Source organism: Eublepharis macularius, chromosome 15 (genome assembly GCF_028583425.1).
Source record: "Eublepharis macularius isolate TG4126 chromosome 15, MPM_Emac_v1.0, whole genome shotgun sequence".
In the NCBI taxonomy this organism is placed as follows: domain Eukaryota; kingdom Metazoa; phylum Chordata; class Lepidosauria; order Squamata; family Eublepharidae; genus Eublepharis; species Eublepharis macularius.
This window is the reverse complement of record NC_072804.1, coordinates 54,847,113-54,868,285: the sequence shown is the minus strand read 5'-3', so window position 1 is coordinate 54,868,285 and position 21,173 is coordinate 54,847,113. Positions and strand designations below refer to the sequence as shown.

The following is a 21,173-nucleotide window of genomic DNA, read 5'->3' as shown; positions in this document are numbered from 1 at the left end:
GAAGGACCACTTTTCTCTTAACAACCCAGCTTGCCCGTTAAGATCTTCAGCTCCAGCCCTTCTCTCTATACCCCAGCCTGCAGAAGCTTTACCCAGGTGAGCTATGAACTCCTGAGAAATGTCCATCCACTTCAGTAGCTGCTGCAGGAACCCGTAGGCAAAGCGCTTCTCGATGGAAGATGTGTCCAGCTCCATGTCTTTCAACCCCCTGCAAATGAAAAAAACCAGCCTTGGAGTTAGGGGACAACCTCATAGGGTTGGGGTTAGTACGTTTGAGGAAACTAGGTTCCTCCAACATGAAAGACAGGACAATGGCAATAAATAACAATAAAGACAGTTAAAACAAGTTCCATTATAAAAGAGAAACTGAATCACTGTAATCAATTTCCAGTTTCGGCGGCATCAATGATTACATCGGCCACTATAAAAGCATAAAAACTACAGATTGCAGCCATGGTAAAGTGCATAGGGCAAGACAGAGCGGGGCGTAGGGGTCCAAGAGGGGACAGAACGTTGTCTCTCAAACAAAGGCCCTGTGGAATGGCAACAGATTCCAAAGGGTCCAGATTTCCAGTGAAAGTGACTGGGGTCAAAGCCAAGAAGGCCCCGGCCCTGGTTGAGGCCAGAGGAACGTCCCTCAGGCCAGGGATCACCAGTAATTGTTTAACTGCAGAGCTCAAGATTCTGCAGGGGACATACTACGAAAGAATAGTAGTTGAGAGCAGTAGACTAGATTCTGGGAGGCCTGGCTTCAAACCCTTACTCTGTCACAAAGCTCATACTCAAACAACCCTACCTCACAGGGCTGCTGTGACCAAAAAATAACAGGCATTAATTTTAGTTGGGTAGCCATGTTGGCCTGCAGTAGAAGAGAAAAATCTGAGTCCAGCAGCACCTTAAAAGACCAGCTAGATTTTCAGAGTGTAAATTTTGAGGGTCAGAGCTCTCTTCTTCAGACACTAGTTTTATGACGCTCTCGGCTCTTTGAAAGAAGAGTGGGATGAGCTAAAAATGTACTAAACCATTCTAGAATGGATTCGTCTGTGGTGTAGGCACGCCTCTTTAAAGGAATCGTCCTTCCTGGCTAAACATTAAGAAGAACTTCCTGACAGTTAGAGTGGACCCTAAGTGGAACAGGCTTCCTCGGGAGGTGGGGGCTCTCCTTCTTTGGAAGTTTTTAAGCAGAGGCTAGATGGCCATCTGACGGCAATGCTGATTCTGTGAACCTGGGCAGATCATGAGAAGGAGGGCAGGAAGGGTTACATCAGTGCTTAGTTCTCGTGGCCCCTTCGTACATGCCCAGGGTAATGCCAATCACCACCTTGGGGTCAAGAGGAAGCAATTTTCCCCAGGCCAGTTTGGCTAGAGATCCTGACAGTGTTTTGCCATCTTCTGCACATGAAGCAGGGATCATTGGGGTGTGTGGAAGGAGGCGGTTGTGAATTTCCTGCGTTGTGCTGGGGGTTGGACTAGATGACCCTGGAGGTCCCTTCCAACCCTATGATTCTATGATTCCCAACCTACTGCCTTCCATTAGGCTTGGCCTGTATTTCACTTCCTTTGGGAAGAGGCAGTTTTGCCAAGGCCTTTCCCCAAGAGATGGAGCCCATGGCATGCCTAGGAGGAACAAAAGTTCTCCCATCCCTCTCTTTGCTCACATCACATGCCCAGTCTATGTCTGGGTCCCTGATTTGCTCATTTGGGGCCCACCTGGTCACCGCGTAACCATTCAGCTGCAGGAATTTAAGCAACTCTTGAGCTTTTTCTCGGTCCCGGGCCTTCTCCTTGGCCGTCAACGTGTCATAAGGCACCAGTAGTGGGTGAGTGCCACCCCCTGTGGAAAAGAGAGAAAGAAAGAAGAGGGGTCAAGGTTGCTTCAGGAACTGGGTCAGGGCACTAGCACCTCAACGAGAGTTGCAAAAAGGAGGCTTGCCTTTGGCTTCCAGCTCCAGCTTCTTCTTGCGACCCCAGGTGTTGTGGTAGTTCTCCGCCAGCTGTTCTGCCATCGCCTGTGGAAAGAGCCCAGACAGGTGGGAGATCAGAACAAGCATTCTAGAACCTGTGAAGTGCATGTCTGAGATGCAGAACTGAGCTGTCCACTATGGAACTGCGTGAGATTCTCAAGGTTTGTTTTTAAAATGGACAGCCAAGTTTCTAGCTCTCTTAGCTGGGGGAGAGATGCAACTGCATGGAGAATCAGGAAGATGGTTATCTGCGAAGGAAAGGGAGGGATTTGGGCAAAATGAGCTGGTGAGGGAATCTGAAATTCTTTTCCCAAGCCACCCAGCCCACGCTTATCCACAGCCCTCTGGCAAAAACTCCTGTTTTCAAAAAATGCCTCCTGCACAAAACATACGACTGAAATACAGGAAGAGAAAGATTGTGGGGGCTTTTTGTTTGTTTGTTGTTTGTTTTAACAAATCACTCATCCTGTATTTGCAGAATGTGTTACAACTGCAGAATGTTCATTGTCTGGTTGCAGAATGACTGCCTTCAAACACTCCCATCTCCTTGTCTCGCTTACCTGCAGTTCCCTGGAAAGGGTTGCACCAGAGAGGTCCATGGGTTGGGGGTTGTAGCCGTGGCTGGGGTCATAGACCTATGGGGGAGTTGAGAAGAGGCAAGTTATTTTGACATCCACCAGCCCCCTGAGCAACCACACCATGCTCCTGTCCCCCAACCCAAACTCAACAGGTTCAAGTGCTGCAAAGAGACCCTAAGAGTCCCAGCGTCCCTGCTTTTAACCAACCTCAAGCGTCAGTCTCTTCTCACAAATCAGTGAAGAAAACAATAATACTTGGCTTCAGACCTTCCTTCCCTTTAACTATTCAAACAACTCTTTCTGGGCAACGATCCCATGAATCTATGAATTTTGGTACCTTGCACCTCCCTGGTTCTCTAGCAAGAGATACTCTCAGATTTGCTGGTGGCAGTGGTTATTATCCAGTGAAACATTTGGTACTCCCTGGGAGTAAGGAAAAGAGGTGGCGTTGCTGAGTGGAGATTTGGGATCTCCCAAGACCCAAGGGAATGCGCTGGCGAGTCCATTCCTTCACCCAGAATCCAATAACAGACCTCCTTCCACAGCTCAATTTCTTTGAATTTCTGCTCAAAGTCACTAGTTGCTTCATACGCATTACCTGCCCGTTGCCCGTTTACAGTGACAGTTATGTCTACGAAACCCCATAAGGGAGTGGGAGGCAGAAGTCAGGGGGAGTGATTTTTACAGAGGAAAAATAACCAACTGGCAAGGAAAGGCTTGCCAACTTCCACCTCTCCCTTCCCAAATTCCCAAGGCTGAGCCTGTTTGGTGTAGTGGTTAAAAGCAGCAGGACTGTAATCTGGAGAGCCAGGTTTGATTCCCCACTCCTCCGCTTATAGCCAGCTGGGTGACCTTGAGTTAGTCACAGTTTTTAGGAGCTCTCTCAGCCCCACACACCTCACAGGGTAATTATTGTTGTAGCATACTTTGTAAACTGCTCTGAGTGAATGTTAAGTTGTCCTAAAGGGTGGTATATAAATTGAATGTTGTTGTTGTTGTTGTTGTTGTTATTATTAAATATGTTGGGACACCATTATATTTAAGGTGTAGTTTGCCCTCCCATTTCCATCCAGATCTTTAGTTTCCTTGCTGCAGCCAGACTAGGAGGGCACACCTGGGCTGTCTGTGAGATTTTGCGTGTCTTTTTCTTCTCTATCTTCTCTTCTTCACCCTCGCGGGCTTTCTCGATAGTCCACTCCCACGCGATCATGGCCTTCAGGGACTCCTTGATAGGCCACCGGTAGATTTCCTTATCCTAGAGGGAGAAAGCAGGATGGATGGGCACAGGATGGAAAACAAGGGACTTCGGCAATGATCAAGGCTTGGATCGCCAGGTGTATTCTGGGAGAGGTTCAACCAGTCTGGAATTCAGATTCATGCCGAGGATCGGAACCAGCTCAGCAAGAGGTGGGCTCTCTTGCAAGATTTGGCAACAGCTTACTGAACTAAATCTAAAGGGGAGAACATTCAAGAGTATTCCTAATTCAAATCTGCCCCTTTGGAAAAATACTCAATTTAAATTCTTTTAATCTGAAAGTTTGTAATGTTCACACTCTGGACTGAGACTTGGGTGTGGCCGTGTAAAACATTCAACGGTGCAAGTTCGTTTCCATTATTGCCTTAAAATGCCTATCAAGAATTGGCAGCATCAAATAGAATTTTAAAAACTGAAATTAGTATATCCTTGGAACTCAAGATGGGGTTCTGAAAATCTGTCAGATTCCAGACATGGGTGAATTTTTCCTTCTTCTTCATCTGGACTTTGGAGTTAAGCCGTGACAACTTGCTTTTAAGATGGAAGGGGACAGTGGAGGAGGAGTGTGTGTTTTACCTTTTCTGAGAATGTTTTATAGGGGCGCAACATGGGGTTGGTCTTGGCCTCCTCGTCGTAAGTCTCTCCGAACGACCAGTTATTCTGAATCTGCAAATGAGGAGACAAAGGAGCTTTCATTTGCTTTACTCCAAACCAAGACTCTGGAGTCCATGCCAAGAAAGAAGATACAATCAGCCCAGAGAGGTCCGTGGAGGCTACTCCCTTACCTTGTCAAAGGCCCACTTTTCATGAGTGTATTCAGCATATTTGTTGATAAAGCCATCCAGCTTCTCAGGAATTATGACACTGCATATGAGGAAAAGGCTTTTTAAAAGATCAGTCAGCAAAAAAGGGAAGCCTTTGTATTTAGAGACCCGCTCCACCCTTGCACGAAATAGAAGGTTGACTCCTCTTATCAGATCTCTCCCTACAGGGATATCAAGTGAATAGCTCAGCCCCCTCTCCACTTAAGTCTCCCAGCTTTTGACACTTTGCCAGTTATCTCCTGCACATTTTCAAGCCTCTCTTTGCAGCCTTAAGGGTCAGAAATCTGCAAGTTTCATTTGCTTATTTTTAAAAGGAAGTTACAGGTTTTTCCCCCAGGAGTCTGAACGCTGTCTGCCATGCCAGATTCCATGCATGCAGGTGGCAATCTCCCTACATGCACGCACCCTGCAAAATAAATAATAATAATAAAATAAAATAAAACCCACTCACTTAAGCGTCTCGATAGGCTTGGGGTCGAAATTGCCTTCAGCATCCACAGAGGCCTTCTTCTCGGTCTTGGAGGAGTAACTCGCATCTACGTAGTCTGGTGGGATTGCGCCTGCGATAGCGCACAGGCAGGGCATAGCTAGTTTGTAAAGTTCAGGTTCAAATTTCTGGGTGCCGGGAGGGGGGAAAGTAGAGGAGTGCAGGAAATCAATCAGTTCAGTAAGACAGAGAAATAGACACACTCCAATTCCCCCCCAAAATGACATCCTTCCATTTCTTCATGATTTAGCAATCAGCTACCCACAGGCTACACAGTAAGAGGAGATGGAGAGGACTTGTTTAACCACAAGTTGCTTCAGCCACAGAAAGCAGCAGCCCCAGAATCTTTGTGTGTGTGCACATAAAGTACTGTCAAGTCACAGCCACCTTACGGTGACCCCATAAGGTTTGCAAGGCACCTGGAATCTTTACAGTCTGTGATTTCCTCCTTGGACTTAAAATAGTAAAGAGTCCAGTAGCACCTTTAAGACTAACCGACTTTATTGTAGCATAAGCTTTCGAGAACCACAGCTCTCTTCGTCAGATGCAACCGCAAAGTTCAACTGCAAAGTTCACCTCGTGTCACTCTCTCTCTCTCTCTCTCTCTCTCTCTCTCTCTCTTCCAAATCCAAATCCAATCTTTAATGGCATAATGGCATAAAAAATAGGCTGGTGCCAATTACAGGATTGTTACAATAAAAGGATAAAAAAGTTATAAAGATAAAATTTAGTTATATCATTGGAACATCACTACGTCTGATCTTGACAAATCTTAATGGCACATTGAAGAAACAAAGCAACCTTCTCAGTTGTATCAGAAAAGATGTCATTCAAGATATATTGGGCTTTAATATAATCAGACAGACCTGTCTTTTTCTCTCTCTCTTTCAGCCTGATTGGCCTCACAGATCTGTTGGGGTCATAAATGTGGGGAGGAAAGAGCCACACATACCATTCTTATAAGACAGGCAGAATAAGAAGAGTTAAAGAGATAGGTACGGCGCTTACCTTGTGGGACAAGGACTCGAAGATGCCCCAGAAGAGTTTACGAGTGAGGTGCAGCTCCTCCTCAGAGGTGACCCCATAGTTAGCCCAGCCGGTGGGGAGGCAGTAATACTTCCAGCAACGCTCGTAATGATTGGTCAAGAGCTGAGAAAAGATAGGGCGTGGCTCAGCGTGCAAGAAAACGAATCACCACCATCACAACAAAAGAGAGTCTTCCCTTCAAAAGCACGTTTTTACCCTCTACCAAATTTAAGATTGTGTAACATAATCGGAAAATAAGATATTCTCAAAATGGCACACGAATAAATTGGCAATAGTCGGGGCGAGTAGACTCTGTGTGGCAACACTCTGAGTCTGAAGGTAAAATTGGTCTTAAAAACGAAAGTAATTTTTCTCCAAGACAATTTCCAATTTATTGAATATTATATTTTGTACTGGTTTTAACTATTGCAATTGTTGTGAACCGCTTCAAGATCTTCATTAAAGAGAAGTGGCATAAAAATCGAATAAATCAATAAAATAAAATGAGGTGGGAGGAACGGGATCCCATATACCTTGTCAATTTGCTTATGCTTTGTTTCAGCATTGTGTTCCAGCTCTATCAGATTTAGGAAGGCTGTTTACTGTGCTGTAAGAAACGGCTCATAGAGATACTTTGGTAAAGGAACAGGGTTTATACTACTGAGTGCTGTCTGTTGCCACAGATATGCTCCTACTGGGTAATTTCTGCATCATTTGTCATATCAAATTAATTATGTTTTGTTTCAACATTTCGTCTCTGTATTTGGACTTCTGCTTGTTTTCAAATTTCTGCCGTCCTTACCCTATCGTATTGTTTATTGAACATCCCAGCCGTTGATCCTGTCGGCCTACACTGCGTGATCCGCCTTGAGTCTTAGCAAGAAAGGGCAGGCCATAAGGAATATGAATACCGAAATGAATACAATGCTTCAGGTGAGGACAAACAGCCTCATCCTACACTGCTCACCTTCAGGGACATCTTGGCAAACTCGTTGAGGATGGGTACATCAAACACCAGTCGGCGCAAGAGATGCTGGAGCATAGAGGGGCGAATGTACCTGGGAGAAAACAAGAAAGGGATCCAGAAAGGCCCCACAAAGGCGCAGAGAGATTCTTTATAGCTTTAAAAATTCACTAAAGGGGGACGCTCAGCCCTCACTGCGGCTGCACCATCAAATTCCCGCCAAAATCGGGTGTCTAGGCTGAATGTCCCCAACATTCCCACAGTTCTTTCTTCACCGCCGTAGTGAGAGGTTCGTAGGTAGCTAGCTTAGTTTGAAGTTAGGACAGTGTTAGTTAGGCACGATGTCTCCCAAATCATTGTTCAAAAAGTGTATGAAATGTGACACAAAGATGACTCACACTGATGAACATGACCTCTGTTTGCTGTGACTTGGGGAGAGTCACAACGTACCTGCTTGCCGCATCTGTCAAAAGTTCACACACAAGGCTCGAAGTGACAGATCTGCTCGTCTTAAAGTTGACTTGTGGAACAAGGTTTTAGAGAGCCCTGATAATCCAGCAAGTAAACAATCTGCTGCGACAGGGAATTCAACAGCTCAGAGCCAACTGACACCTGGTACTTCAGAGCAGATTTCGGAACCGGGCAATTCTAACTCCTCCACTCTGCAGAGCAGATCTACAGAGTTGCCTCCCTCAACAAGCAACCTTCGTTCCTCACATGTTTCAACGCGCAAAACAAGACAATGTTCTTCTTCCGAATGGGAGAGATCTCTTTCTGAACCCCCAGTTAAGAGGGGAAGGAAGAAGTAGCCCAGAACTACCCATTGTAATCTATCGGTTGGGATGAATGACGGTTCACCAAAGACCCAGCCAAGAACCCTCTTCAGATGTGAGCTGTTCTCCGTGGAGTGTTTGGGACAGGACATATTACAAGGATGGACAGGGAGGCCGGGACATCCAGTGATCCTTTTGCGTAAGGGAAAGAACGATCCTGTTTCTTGGCCCTCCAAGGCAAGTGGTTAGGAGCTGTGTGAAACCACGGAGAGTAGGAATGGTTCTCCATTCCTACTTGTGTCTGAAGAAGAGAGCCCTGACTCTCGAAAACTTACACTCTGAAAATCTTGTTGCTCTCGAAGGTGCCACTGGACTCGAACCCTGCTGTTCTACTGCAGACCAACACAGCTACCCACCTAGGACAGTGTACTAGATAGACAACTGGTCTAATCCAGCAGGGCTCTTCTTATGACATTATGGAATGTGTGCGTGGTGCACTCAAGTCATAGCTGACGTATGGCGACCCCTGGTGGGGTTTTCATGGCAAGAGACTATCAGAGGTGGTTTGCCATTGCCTGCCTCTGCAGCCCTGTTCTTCGTTGGAAGTCTCCCATCCAATTACTAACCCAGGGTGACCCTGCTTAGCTTCTGAGATCTGACGAGATCAGGTTCACCTGGGCTATCTAGGTCAGGGCTCTTATGGAATGAGAGGGGGCAAATTTCTCAAAAATGTTAACTGTTTGCACAGAGAGGCCAAATGCCTATCTCAGAAAGAGCACCACAAACTAAAGGGCACCACGGAATTGAGATGACCGGTGAACGATACAAGTTCTTCCGTGGAGGAAACTCAATTTGTAACTGTTAAGAATTAAAGTGCGCCATGCTCCAATCCTCAATTGTTAATAAATATTTGTATACATATTTCAATTTACTAATGAAAGCGTGCAGTGCTCCTTGGTCAATAAATACAGCAATAAATATGTAAAATTGATACCAATACAATGTAAAGTCAATAACAGTATAACGTTCACATCCAATCCAATTTGACATCACTCTACTGTTTACAGAAGACCACAGACCCTTGGAGAAGTCCCTCTGCTCCTCCCGTTAACGGTGCTCATGGACAGAGGGACTTCTCCAAGGGGTCGTGGTCTTGTATCTTTCACCAGTCATCAGCCTCAGAAAGAGGGCAGAGCCCTGCTCTGACTCCTCCTGAGGGCCCCGCCTAGCCTAGCGTCCCTGCCGAGTACCTGCACAGGGCCATCAGGCACTCTTCGATAACGTCCCGCTGAGCCTTGGTGAGGGACCGCCCGCGCGACAGGCGATAGATGGTGTGCAGCATGGAGTCCACCATGATGGCCCGGTGCTCAGTGCCGGCGAACAGAGGGGCGCACTTGGTGATAAGGGGCAGCACCGCCAAGCACAGGTAGCGATTCAGGGCCAGCGCCATCTCTGTGGTGCTGAAGGCAGCCTGAGGGGGACAGAGGAAATGGGAAGGAGAGTCAGAGAGAAGTGCAGCCATAAGAAAATTAGGCAAAGGCAAGTATATTGTGGCATGCTCCGTTTCTGCTGAGGCATATACAGATGCAGGTGTAAATACAGCAGAAAAGAGCAAGAGTCCAGTAGCACCTATAAGACTAACAAAAATTGTGGTAGGGTAAGAGCTTTTATGAGCCACAGCTCACTTCTTCAAATACCTTCAGTGACTCGCGAAAGTTCACACCCCACCACACATTTTGTTAGTCTTACAGGTGCTACTGGACTCTTGCTCTTTTCTGCTGCTACAGACAGGCTAACACCGCTACCCATCTTGGTGTAAATACAGCTTGCATTCTACAAGGATATGTTCCTGGCTGCCACTGGAAACACACCCCATCCGAGGACTGATGAAGCGTGTGAAAATGATGTTCCACAACACCATTCTCAACTCAGGAGATCAAGGATAGGAAGCAACCAGGCAGGAAGTTACAGAGTTACAGTGACTGAAGGGAACACGGAGCATAAGAGAGGTGATTCCCCTCCCAAGGGGCCAGTAGATGCCCGCCTATCCCTTTTTCCGAAAAACTGTGAGGTAGGAGATTCTCCCCCCAACCCAGCAGATGAGGAAAGCTGCATCCGTCCCATCTCAGCACTCACTGTGTCCAAGGAGGCAGCTGCTCGCATGTCCGGCAAGAAGCCCACTTCCAACACATGGAGGAGAAACTCCTGGTTGTCAATGCCGTAGACCCGGTCCAAGAACAACACCATGGGTGCCTTGTGGTCAGGCACGAAGCTGGCAGACATCTTGGGCTCAATAACACTGCCATCTAGCGCGGGAGGGAGAGGAACAGCAGGTGGGATGAGGCGAGCAAGTGAGGCTGCCCGAGGCCTAGTTCACACCTTTCGAAGTCTGTGCGTCCCCCGTCTGAACTGCCGACAGGGAGCGGGAAACGAGGGAGCTCGGAACCCTTCTCTGCACCACCCGCCGTCGTACCTTTGCCAAAGGCAGGAATTTGCAGCGAGAGGCTGATGACTCCAACAAGGTCCTCAAGAGGCACCAAGGAGCGCAAGATGGCTCTGATCCGGAGAGCTTCGCCCTTCCCAGCCTGGATGAGCTGTTTAAAGAAGAGGCAAAAGAGGAGGCAGCGTGAACCGGATGGGGAAGTACCTGACCTAATGCCAGCTCAGGAGGAAAGGCGGCGGAGGGAGAGAGCTAGTTGGGGACTGGGTGTAAGTGGCGGGGGAGCAGTGCCGGGTGAAGTGGACCAACGCCCAAGTCGTGCAGGTTGTAGTGGGGAGAAGAACGCGCTTTCATCCTGGAGATAGTGCGGTGGTGCTTACATGCATCTCAGGGGCACAGCGGCCCAGCAAGTCGATGAGTGCCGCATAGAAGGACATGATCGCGTTGCCCAAATGTACCCGGTTCTCCTCGTGAGTTTCCTCTCCCCCAAATCTGGCAGAGAAAGAGAGAAAAGGGGAATGGAGGGAGGGGGAAGGAGGAACGTCCATGCGGCAAAATTAGGGCGTTTGGGAGGGCAGAATAGTGCGGAGTTGCCCCAAACCCCAAAAAAAATAAAGGGAGTGAACATGTGTCTGGAAGTGTGTGAAATTACAGGCGCGGCCAGTGACAGGGGTGTGGGAGCGTGTGTGGGTTGGTCACAACAATCAGATTCCCAAAAATACAATGTGACGCTCAGCTCAGCACATCGCAGCACCCTCAGATTCTCAGCTTTCACGATCAAGTTCCCAGCCCTCATGAAGGTGGAAGGAAAGAAAAAGAAGGAGATAACCTTCGCCACAGGCTCAGAAAACAGGACGTAATCTGAATCCAAGTTTACGCTGCTGGAGTTCAGATCGAGTTCACATGTGCCACTGTAAAGTGTTTTTCAGCCTTTTTCCTGCCGTGGGTGCCTACAGGGCAGGTTGAAGGTATTGTGTGGGTACAACTTCCTCTCTCTTGCTGCTCCACTGACAGCCAGATCAGGGCTCAAAGCTCTCTGGTGGCAGCACTAGCCAAGAAGAGGATGCCCATCATTTTCTAGGTTGCCCATTGTTAGGAGACAGCCAAACCCCTGTGGTACACCCTCCATGCCATCCGCCATGAGCCATCCCAAGCAGTTTCTTGGGGGGCTTGGCCAGAAAACTGGCCCTGAGCGTGCCAACGTGAAAACCAGGAAAGGCAGTTTTGTTAATTTACAACTGCATCTTCGGGAACACTGAAAATGCACGGGTGATTTTGGTCTCCGTCTCTCGTAAGGAAGAAAAATGCCACTCAGCACACATGGAAAATGCATGCCTTTTGTGCGTTTTAACCCTTTGCCAGGACTCAGCCCCTCAGTGAGGGAGCCTCAGACATGCCAGGCAGGAATTCAGCTTGGGCCAAAGGAAGGAAGCCAAAGAAAATCAGTGGCAGGCTACAGCAGGTCACGTGGCACTCTTTGACCTCTGAAAAAATCACAACAGCTTCCAAGGCACCAGTGAGACCAACAGACAGACCACTCTGGTCTTCCTCTGATAGCTGCAGTTTCAAAGCCATGGGATGTGTCCTACGTTAATTCTGCACCCTTCCCACAATGTATTCCCCCCGCTCCCCAAATGTGTTCCCTAGCCTCACGCACAGCTCCCGACGGCGATCTTTCTTGACCGTGGGCCCATCCCGAGCAGGATCCTGGGAGATCTGGATGGCCTCCTCTATGGCTGCCAACAGACCGTTGCCACCCTCACCCCGAAGGGCTGGGCCGAAGCACTCGGGACGTCGGATCAGCAACCGTACAACCACGTTGGCATTCTCCTCCACGCTCTCACCTGTTGAGAGTGAGAGGGGTAGGAAGGGGAAAAGGGAACCGCATGAGCCAGGAAACCCGTTGAGAAGTGGGAGGGGGGGGCAGGAGGATGAGTGCCCTGTTAAAAATGGTCATAGATCCAGAGAAGTTAGCAGAGTTAGTCTGTAGTTGCAAAACAGTGAAGAATCCAGTAGCATCTTTAAGACTAACCAACCTTATTGTAGCATAAGCTTTCGAGAACCACAGCTCTCTTCATCAGATGCATAAACGAAACATAAGCTTTCAAGAACCACAGCTCTCTTTGTCAGCTGCACAGACGAAGGATAAGCTTTTGAGAACCACAGCTCTTTTCATCAGACGCATGAACAAAGCATAAGCTTTCAAGAACCACAGCTCTCTTCGTCAGATGCACAGACGAAGGATAAGCTTTTGAGAACCACAACTCTCTTCGTCAGATGCATGCATCTGACGAAGAGAGCTGTGGCTCTTGAAAGCTTATGCTACAATAAAGTTGGTTAGTCTTAAAGGTGCTACTGGACTCTTTACTATTAAAAATGGGTACTGCCTCCAATCTTGGCACAGAAGGACGTGGCACAATCCTAAACATTTTGCTGATCTAAACGTTTTTTGTTTTAAATTTGCTCATACAAGAATAATCATTCGATATCCTTACAATTGCGGCAAAGGACCTTGAAATATAAGGGAAAGGCCTACTACAGTACAGCACAGATGAAGGGAGGGGGGAAAAGGCCTAGAGAGCTGGTCTGACTGCTTGAGAAGGCTAATTTGGCCCACTGGCTGCTTAGTGGGCAAACAAGATTTCTGGCTGGGGAAAAGTAAACCTTGGCGTGCATCCCGAGCACAGGCACACTAAACCCTTTTGCTAGGTGTATCGGGCCAGGTTCCCCACCCAAAGGACCAAGGCAGGCTCCCACCTGGGGTTCAGATTGCTCCCAGGTACGTTTGGCCAGTAGCAGTTGTTGTCCATCCAACCACCTGCCCTTTTCACTGCTAGCACTCCAATGTATTCACAGGCAGGTATTATGGGGGGAAAAGAAAGGTTGCTGACCCATTTTAGGCCTTTCTCAGCAGTTCCCAACCCATCCAGCGATTCCCATTTCTTCCCCCACCATATCACCTCTCTAGGCTGCCCACCGCCCCACCCAACAAATTCTACTGCTTCCCCCAACCGACCTCTGGTATCTTCAAAACCATTTTTATCCTTCAGTGACGGATCTCCCCTTCTGGGGAGCCACGGGAAAGACAGCCCGACAGCAGTGGGAAAACACCCCAGGATCTTAGCAGAGGATGGTCTCTGTTCTCAGCCTTTCCACACTGAATCGCTCATGATAGTAAAAATTCTAACCATGTCGCCAACTTCAGATTCTCTCTCCTGAGTCGAGCTCACCATTGACAAAGACGGTGAAGCGCAGGAAATCCAGGTAACGCTCGCCCCCGCAAGGGTTCCAGCCGATGTCAGGATATCCCTTGGAGAGCAGCATAGGACAGCTCTGGAGGCCAGCCCCTGCCAGGTAGGTCACCACCTGAGGAGACAATGGGAAGATCAGAGACAAGATAAATTAGTGCGAGTTTCTACCAATACGGTGTCCCGGAAGGAAATGGAACAGGCGCAGAACAGCAGGGTATGAGTCCGGTGGCACCTTAGAGAACAACAACAACATTTGATTTTTATACCACCCTTCAGGATGACTTAACACCCACTCAGAGCAGTTTACAAAGTATGCTATTATTATTTTCACAACAACCACCCTGTGCAGTGGGTGGTGCTGAGAGAGCCCTGAGAGAGCTGTGACTGACCCAAGGTCACCCAGCTGGCTTCAAGCAGAGGAGTGGGGGATCAAACCTGGCTGTCCAGATTAGAGTCCTGCCGCTCTTAACCACTACACCAAACTGGCTAACCAAACAAGATTTTCAGAGTGTAAGCTTTTGAGAATCAGTACTTCCTTCTTCAGACACGAACACGATCCGTAACTGGAATAGTTTGTCTTCATTCCAGGGAACCAAAACAGGTGTAAATCACAAACTAATTACTTGCTTTCTTTGGTCCCCCTCAACCGTTATTAATACCTATTCCCACAGGAGAGGAAAAGGGAGGTGGGGGAAGCTTTTCAGTTTTGCAGTTAAATCAGTTCTTCACTATTTTTAATTTTATTATTTAGAATCACAATTTTATAATAGTATTATAAAATCATAAAAATAAGAAACTAACAAGAGTGTCTTGGTTGCAAAGTGAAAAGCAGTGCTTCATTTCCCCCCATTCCCCAGCAACCAAGAAAAAAAAAGATAATTCATCATTAATTTAGAGATGGTACTGCTGGCAAATCAGAGAGAACAAGAAGAGAGTAATTAAGCTGAAAGCAGGAAACAGACAAAACGTAAAGGGGCTAGTTACAAGAAACATCAATATCACATTGTCTGTATGGAACTGGCCAGAACTGAATTTTATGTTGTTGTTTTTTAAATCACAGATCTCAGCTGGAAAACAAAAAAGATCCGAGGACAGAGAGGAAAATGTTGGAATGTAATAGTTTACCTAAGACACTGCCAAATCTCTGTTAAAACTGAGTGTCAGAGTGTCAGTTTGATTGTCAGTTCTCTAGCCAGAGTTACGCCATGTTAACTTGCTATAATCCATAGTTGTTTAGCTTTCTCCCTCTAGGCCCAGGTGGTGACCAGGCCGCATATATTCATGGGAGCGAAGAGTTCTTATCAGCCCATTCCGGCCGACGACCTTGATGTCCTCGTCTTCCCATGCCTTCACAGACAGGACTAAGGGGGGAGGCTGGGAATGGGTGTTTGAAAAGTTGTTACTTTCATTTCTTGTGTCGTTCTCAACAAAGCTTTCGTTCAGCCAAGGGTCTCAAACCCTTGGATTGTGGACACCTGTATCCTGAGCATAATCTTCCAATAAACCTTTTGCAACCAAGAAACCTTGTGCTTCTTGCAGAAGCGGGGAGACGAACTTTGGATAATTGGGATTCCATAGTCTGACACTGAGTAAACAAATCAAAGCAATTCCAAACCAAACAGCTAGTGAGGAAGCAACCCCAGACAACAGCAGCAATAATAGCAGAGAATGGTTAGAGAAACTGGTAGAAAAGGAAGGAATCAATACAGGGGCTTCTTGGAGAAGTGAGAAGTACAAACTAGGGTTGGAAGGACTGTGCTCCGGTTTCATCAAGTACATCCAAATGCCCAGGGCTGGCCCTGATCCGTACTCTCCCTACCCATTCTTTCGCTACTCTCCTGTCCCCACGTTACCTTCTCTAGATCTTGCTCCTGAAGGGCAAGTGCCAACTCGTTGTTATCGATCACAGAAGCAGCCGCCACGTCCAAGGGAGTGGACCCACGCATGCCTAGGGAAGCAAAGGAAATGGGTCAACAGTTGGACTGAGCAAAAATCTTTCTTTTTATTTTTGTAAGGGCAGCAGTTCAACTCATCAGCACCCTCGGAGGTTGGCGCCTGGGTGGGTGCTCCCCTCTAATCTGTCTTTGTTAAAGGGCAGGGAGAAACCTCAACGTTCAGGTCAATAACGTCAACATTTTAATTCTTAAAATGCACATTTAAAATATGGGACTTTTTCTTTTTTGGAGGGGTGGGTGAATTCCCCCCATACACACACTGCGATCCATCCCCAGCCCGTGATTGTCCTAAGCACGTTGACTCACCGAGCCCAATGCCGCTGTTTTCTAGCAGGTAGCTGAGGTGGTCGAACATGGAGCGCTGGTTCTGGCGGCTGATGCGGCAGAAGTAGCACAGGAAACGACAGCAGTTGGTCACCATCTTAGGGAAACGGATCTCCTGGTTGGGGGAAGAGGGTCAGAGAGATTCCTTTAAACCTTGGCTGACTGCCCACCTCATCAAGTTTTACCTCGTTTCTCCCCTCCCATAATCAGTCCAAGATGATTCCGTAGACTTATATCTCGCCTGTTCTATTAGCCTGATTCAAACAGAATGCTGGTAAGCAAGAACTTACCTCTGGGACATTGCACGTGCCCGCTGACTCATTTAAAATGGACTGCTACAATGCTACCAGGCATGCAATGATAGAATGCCAGTGCATGCCAATGCCATCCTGGTATACCATGCTATCCTGGAGCCCACAGTGACGGCAGGCCCAGTTTTAACCTGATGCTAAGGCACACACAACTTCGCACAGGATAAAATTCTTCTTGCTTGCTAACATCATAGTTTAAAGCAGGCCTATGATGGACAAGGATATCAAAACGGTTAGGTTACTTCCTGATGAACTACAAACTTGCAGATTTGATACACATGTAAGCTCAGGACAGAAAAGCTTCTAATATCGCGCTTTTTTACACCTATCCCTCACCTGAAACAGGACACTCAAAAGCGTACACCAAAATTGTTAAAGTATTTCCAGAGGAGTTAGCCGTGTTAGTCTGTAGTTGCAAAATCATAAAGAGTCCAGTAGCACCATTAAGACTAACCAACTTTATTGTAGCATAAGCTTTCAAGAACCACAGCTCTCTTCGTCAGATGCAACTTCATTGTAGCATAAGCTTTCAAGAACCACAGCTCTCTTCGTCAGATGCAACTTCATTGTAGCATAAGCTTTTGAGAACCACAGCTCTCTTCATCAGATGCAACTTTATTGTAGCATAAGCTTTTGAGAACCACAGCTCTCTTTGTCAGATGCAACCTGATGGCTGCATCTGACAAAGAGAGCTGTGGTTCCTGAAAGCTTATGCTACAGTAAAGTGGGTTAGTCTTAAAGGTGCTACTGGACTCTTTACTATCTAAGGTATTTCCAGGTTCTCCTAGAAAGTCAAAATTCGACACATAATCACCAAAGATGTTCTTACAAGAAAAGTTAGATACATGCAAGCCCTAAAAAATAGGGGGGGGGGGGATCACCTCCAAAATGCCTATATGGTACAAAGCTGAGATTTGGTAGACATCTAAATTGGGAGGCACAGATTACTAGGGTGGACGAAAAGTGGGATCTTCCCATCCCACCCTTAAAACTTGCGGCATGAAGTTGATAACCCAACAAACAAGAGATCAGCAAACAGCCAGGCAAGCTCCGCATGGGATGTGATACTGGACCAGAGGAAGAAGGGGTCCTGCGGCTTCTTCAGCCGCTTGAATCGGCCCAGAGCGAGGGGCTTGCCGTACGCTTGCAAAAAGCCGACGTCCTTACCTTCGAATCCCCTCCTCCCAGGACATTCACCATCACCTCCATGACCGTCTCGTGCATGCCCAGAGCTCTCATCAGGTTGGGGTGCTGGTAGAACACTTTGTTGTTCATAATGTTCCTGCCAAGAAAAACCAACACAGAGATGTAATCTGCCAATTGTTACAGAAGGCAACCGGCGGTGGTAGCAGACGGGTGGAAGGAATCAGGAGGATTTTGGGGGTGGTGGTGGCTGGTTCTGGATACAGGTTTTACAAACTGGCAAGTAGCAGAGGCTGATGAGGAAAGTTCAGCTTGCTGAGCTCCAGAGACGGGGCCTTGTTTGGGGTGGCACTCGGGGTCTGGAACTCTCTCCCCACAGAGGTTTGCCAAATCTTTCAGCTGCCAGGGGAAAACATTTTTTAATTTTAGTACTGATGGCTGGCTTTATGCTGGATGCTGTATCCCGTCCCTCCAAGGGGTTCTGGTGCTTTTATTGAGCTACTTAAGTAGCTGCCTCAAGAGCAGATTTTGTCCACTGGAAGGTATTCTGGAACAAATGAATATCGAGCTTTTTAGAAGAAGGGCACTGAGTGCTGTCCCTTTCCTCAGCTTTCAGAGGGAGACAAACCAAAGAGTTAGAAAGATAGAGAGGCCATGACATTCTGTTTACTGCTCTGACTGTAGATGTGTAGATTGCTATTCTCAGGACTTCCTCCTCATGACATCCTTCTCTTCCTGGCTTTGTCACAGCCAGCACCTTCTCCCTTCTTTCCAGCTTGCAACCATGGATGCAGGACTTATCCTGCCATCCCATGTCCACCCACAGATTAGATAAGAGCTCTCTCTCTTCCTATCAGAGTATGGAGTTCCTACGATAAAGAATTCTTATTTCCTTTCTAAGTATAAGCAGGTGTATGGTTTGTTATTTTCTCTCCTGCACACACACCTGCCAGCAGAACCAGCTCACACCACTCATGATCACACATTCACTGCAAACTATATACCGTGCTAATGGCCCAACTATGGAGTCCTTTAATTGGGTTTCTGGGGCCAACATATGATTTTTATCAGAGCTAGAGGGCTCTGCGGCCTGCTTGGTAAAAGGCAGCCTTACACATTCACACGCACGCTCAAATTCACCCTAAATGGGAGTCCGGGGAAGAGCATAGAGGCACAGTTTAAAAAGTTGCTGAAAGGACTCTGATCTCAAAAACTCAGTGAAATGGAAAAGGAAGCTGCAATCCAGGAGAAGCCCAGGAGTCTGGACCGGAGGAGTTAGCAGGCTGGGGGCACGCACCCAATACTCTGTATCATCAGATTCTCCTCCTCGGGCCCCATCTGGACGATAAGCAGAGACCGGATCTGACCCAGGCATTCCAGCAAACTCATGGTGTCTTCCACAGAGTTGGCGTTGATCGTGTATGCCTTGGGCAAGGCGCGGATTAACTCCCCGAGGCCATCGTATTGCCGGTGGAGGAGGCTGAACATCACCCGCACCAGCTCCGGGCTCTGGATGAAGGATTCCTGGGCCCAGTGAACCATGGTGTGTGAGATCAATTCTTGGAGGGTGCCTGCAGGATCATAGAATCACAGGGTTGGAAGGGACCTACAGAGTCATCTAGTCCAACCCCCAGCACAATGCAGGAAATTCACAACCACCTCCCCTCCCCACACCCCCAGTGACCCCTGCTCCAGGTCCAGAAGATGGCAAAACACCGTCAGGATCCCTAGCTGAACTGGCCTGGGGAAAATTGCTACCTGACCCCAAAGTGGTGATCGGCCTTACCCTGGACACGTTAGAAGGGGCCACGAGAACTAAGCACTGATGCAACCCTTCCTGCCCTCCCTCTCCTGATCTGCCCAGGTTCACAGAATCAGCATTGCTGTCCGATGGCCATCTAGCCTCTGCTTAAAAACCTCCAAAGAAGATCAGGGAGAGGGAGAATGAAAAATAGTAGACAAAAACAAGCACCCAGCCCACCAGGAATCACAACACAATATCTTGGGGATGCTGAACTAGATGGATCCTTCATCTGACGGAGGGGTTCAATTCCCAAATGCGACAATCTTCTCTTCTTCTTCTTCTTCTTCTTCTTCCCCTGCCTATTATAGGATACTTTTTTGCTTCTCATTTCAACCGGAAGGACGTAAAAGCACACACTCCTAGGGCCCTTCTCTGCCTCTTTTCTATTGATTCAGTTGCACTGTGCTTGAGACAAGCGATGGCCACCAAGACACTCTGTCTCAGACATCTGAGGATGCTCACACCATCTCTTAAAACAAGATGTTGAGACTTAGGCTGTTTCCACACACCCTTATAAGGACGGCCCACTCACAGAACGTGGGCAACATCTCTGTTTGCAAAACAGTTGCAGGCTGTTTGGCTTCCATTTTTTCGGCTGTCCCAGAAAAGGTGCCAAAAAAATGGAAAACAAACAGCCTGCAACTGTTTTGAAAACGGAGACGTCTGGAGTCAAGGGGGAAAACTGCCAGCGTTTGGTGAGTGGGCTGTTCCTTTAAGGACGTGTGGAAAAGGCCATAAATGGGGGAGTGACTAACAGTTTTGTTGGGTTCTTAACCAATGGCCCTGTCTCTGGATAGCATTCATCATTGTCTCCCAACTGCTCTCTGGCACCCACTGGGTGTTGGCTCCTCCTCGGGGGGCTGCTCCTCTTCCGACTCGTCCTTCTTCTTACGGAAACGCACTACCTTCTCCACCAAGCTCATCAGCCGCCGGTGAAAAGACGCATCTTCTGCCTGCTCTTCTTCCTCACCTTCCTCTTGGATGCCTGTTGGGGAAATGGCAAAACTGATGAGTTTTTGCGTTCAAAGATACTTAACTGGCCAATCTAGGGTGCGAAATGGTATTTAGGAAGGGGAAGGTCTGTTGATTGCGCAATACATTGTTGTTCCTTGTTACATGAGGTTGAGGGAAGGAAGGGAGAAGAGAGGACTCCAGATGACAAAGACCAGTACATTTTTCTTTTTAGATCAAGTCAGGGGTGCACATCTGAGACGGAATGCTACAAACATGGAATATGTCCCCAAGAAACCTTCTCAGTTCCCTTTTGAAAGCGCCATGAGCCCTCGGGGAGGCAGAGATAAGCTTAGAAATGCGTGACTGGCAACTCAAAGAGCCAGCAGGACTTCCATTCATGGGGCGGGGGGACGGTTGCCAACACTTTGCCTACCCGCACGTCCTTCCCCACGGCTACTGGAAGCAGAACAGCATATGCACACCAAGCACAGCACACGCGAGCCTGTGTGATGAGCTGCACAATATAGTCAAAGCTACAGCATCCAATTTTTCTTCATGCAGAGTATCTGGGTGACCTTGGCACAAGTATAACACCCAAACTTGGCATTAGGGCAGTATCTTGGACGAAGGCCATATCCACTATAACAACAACAACAACATTTGATTTACATACCACCCTTCAGGACAACTTAACATCCACTCAGAGCGGTTTACAAAGTGTGTTATTATCCTCACAACAATCACCCTGTGAGGTGGGTGGGGCTGAGAGAGCTCTGAGAGAGCTGTGACTGACCCAAGGTCACCCAGCTGGCTTAAAACGGAGGAGTGGGGAATCAAACCCGGCTCTCCAGATTAGAGTCCTGCCGCTCTTAACCACTACACCAAACTGGCTAGAACAGTCTTGAATACTTCCAGCACACCAAGCACAGCACATGCGAGCCTGTGTGATGATCTGCACAATATATTCAAAGTCACAGCATCTAATTTTTCTTCATACAGAATATCTAGGTGAGCTTGGCACAGATGTAACACTCAAACTTGACATTAGGGCAGTGGCTTGGACGAAAACGGTTATCTACTAGACTAGTCTGAGTATTTCCAGCCTGCCAGAAACCTTCCC

The 21,173-nt window shown here is 47.7% G+C and overlaps 1 protein-coding gene across 11 annotated transcripts in view; it reads right to left on the bottom strand.

Annotated features, from left to right (window-relative positions):
• Positions 1-21,173, bottom strand: part of RYR1 (ryanodine receptor 1) — a 145,620-nt gene that overhangs the window by 57,430 nt on the left and 67,017 nt on the right. For all 11 annotated transcript variants that reach the window (XM_054999019.1, XM_054999024.1, XM_054999023.1 and 8 more), the window contains exons 38-58: positions 19,935-20,084; positions 18,593-18,866; positions 17,320-17,434; positions 15,824-15,956; positions 15,416-15,510; positions 13,542-13,677; positions 11,969-12,155; positions 10,692-10,803; positions 10,345-10,465; positions 10,008-10,177; positions 9,122-9,342; positions 7,102-7,192; positions 6,117-6,257; positions 5,073-5,236; positions 4,583-4,661; positions 4,374-4,463; positions 3,657-3,797; positions 2,525-2,599; positions 1,934-2,009; positions 1,711-1,834; positions 93-208 (exon numbers count right to left, since the gene is read on the bottom strand). In XM_054999019.1, the coding sequence (XP_054854994.1) occupies positions 93-208; positions 1,711-1,834; positions 1,934-2,009; positions 2,525-2,599; positions 3,657-3,797; positions 4,374-4,463; positions 4,583-4,661; positions 5,073-5,236; positions 6,117-6,257; positions 7,102-7,192; positions 9,122-9,342; positions 10,008-10,177; positions 10,345-10,465; positions 10,692-10,803; positions 11,969-12,155; positions 13,542-13,677; positions 15,416-15,510; positions 15,824-15,956; positions 17,320-17,434; positions 18,593-18,866; positions 19,935-20,084 (2,811 nt within the window). The remainder of the gene's footprint in view (positions 1-92; positions 209-1,710; positions 1,835-1,933; positions 2,010-2,524; positions 2,600-3,656; positions 3,798-4,373; positions 4,464-4,582; positions 4,662-5,072; positions 5,237-6,116; positions 6,258-7,101; positions 7,193-9,121; positions 9,343-10,007; positions 10,178-10,344; positions 10,466-10,691; positions 10,804-11,968; positions 12,156-13,541; positions 13,678-15,415; positions 15,511-15,823; positions 15,957-17,319; positions 17,435-18,592; positions 18,867-19,934; positions 20,085-21,173) is intronic.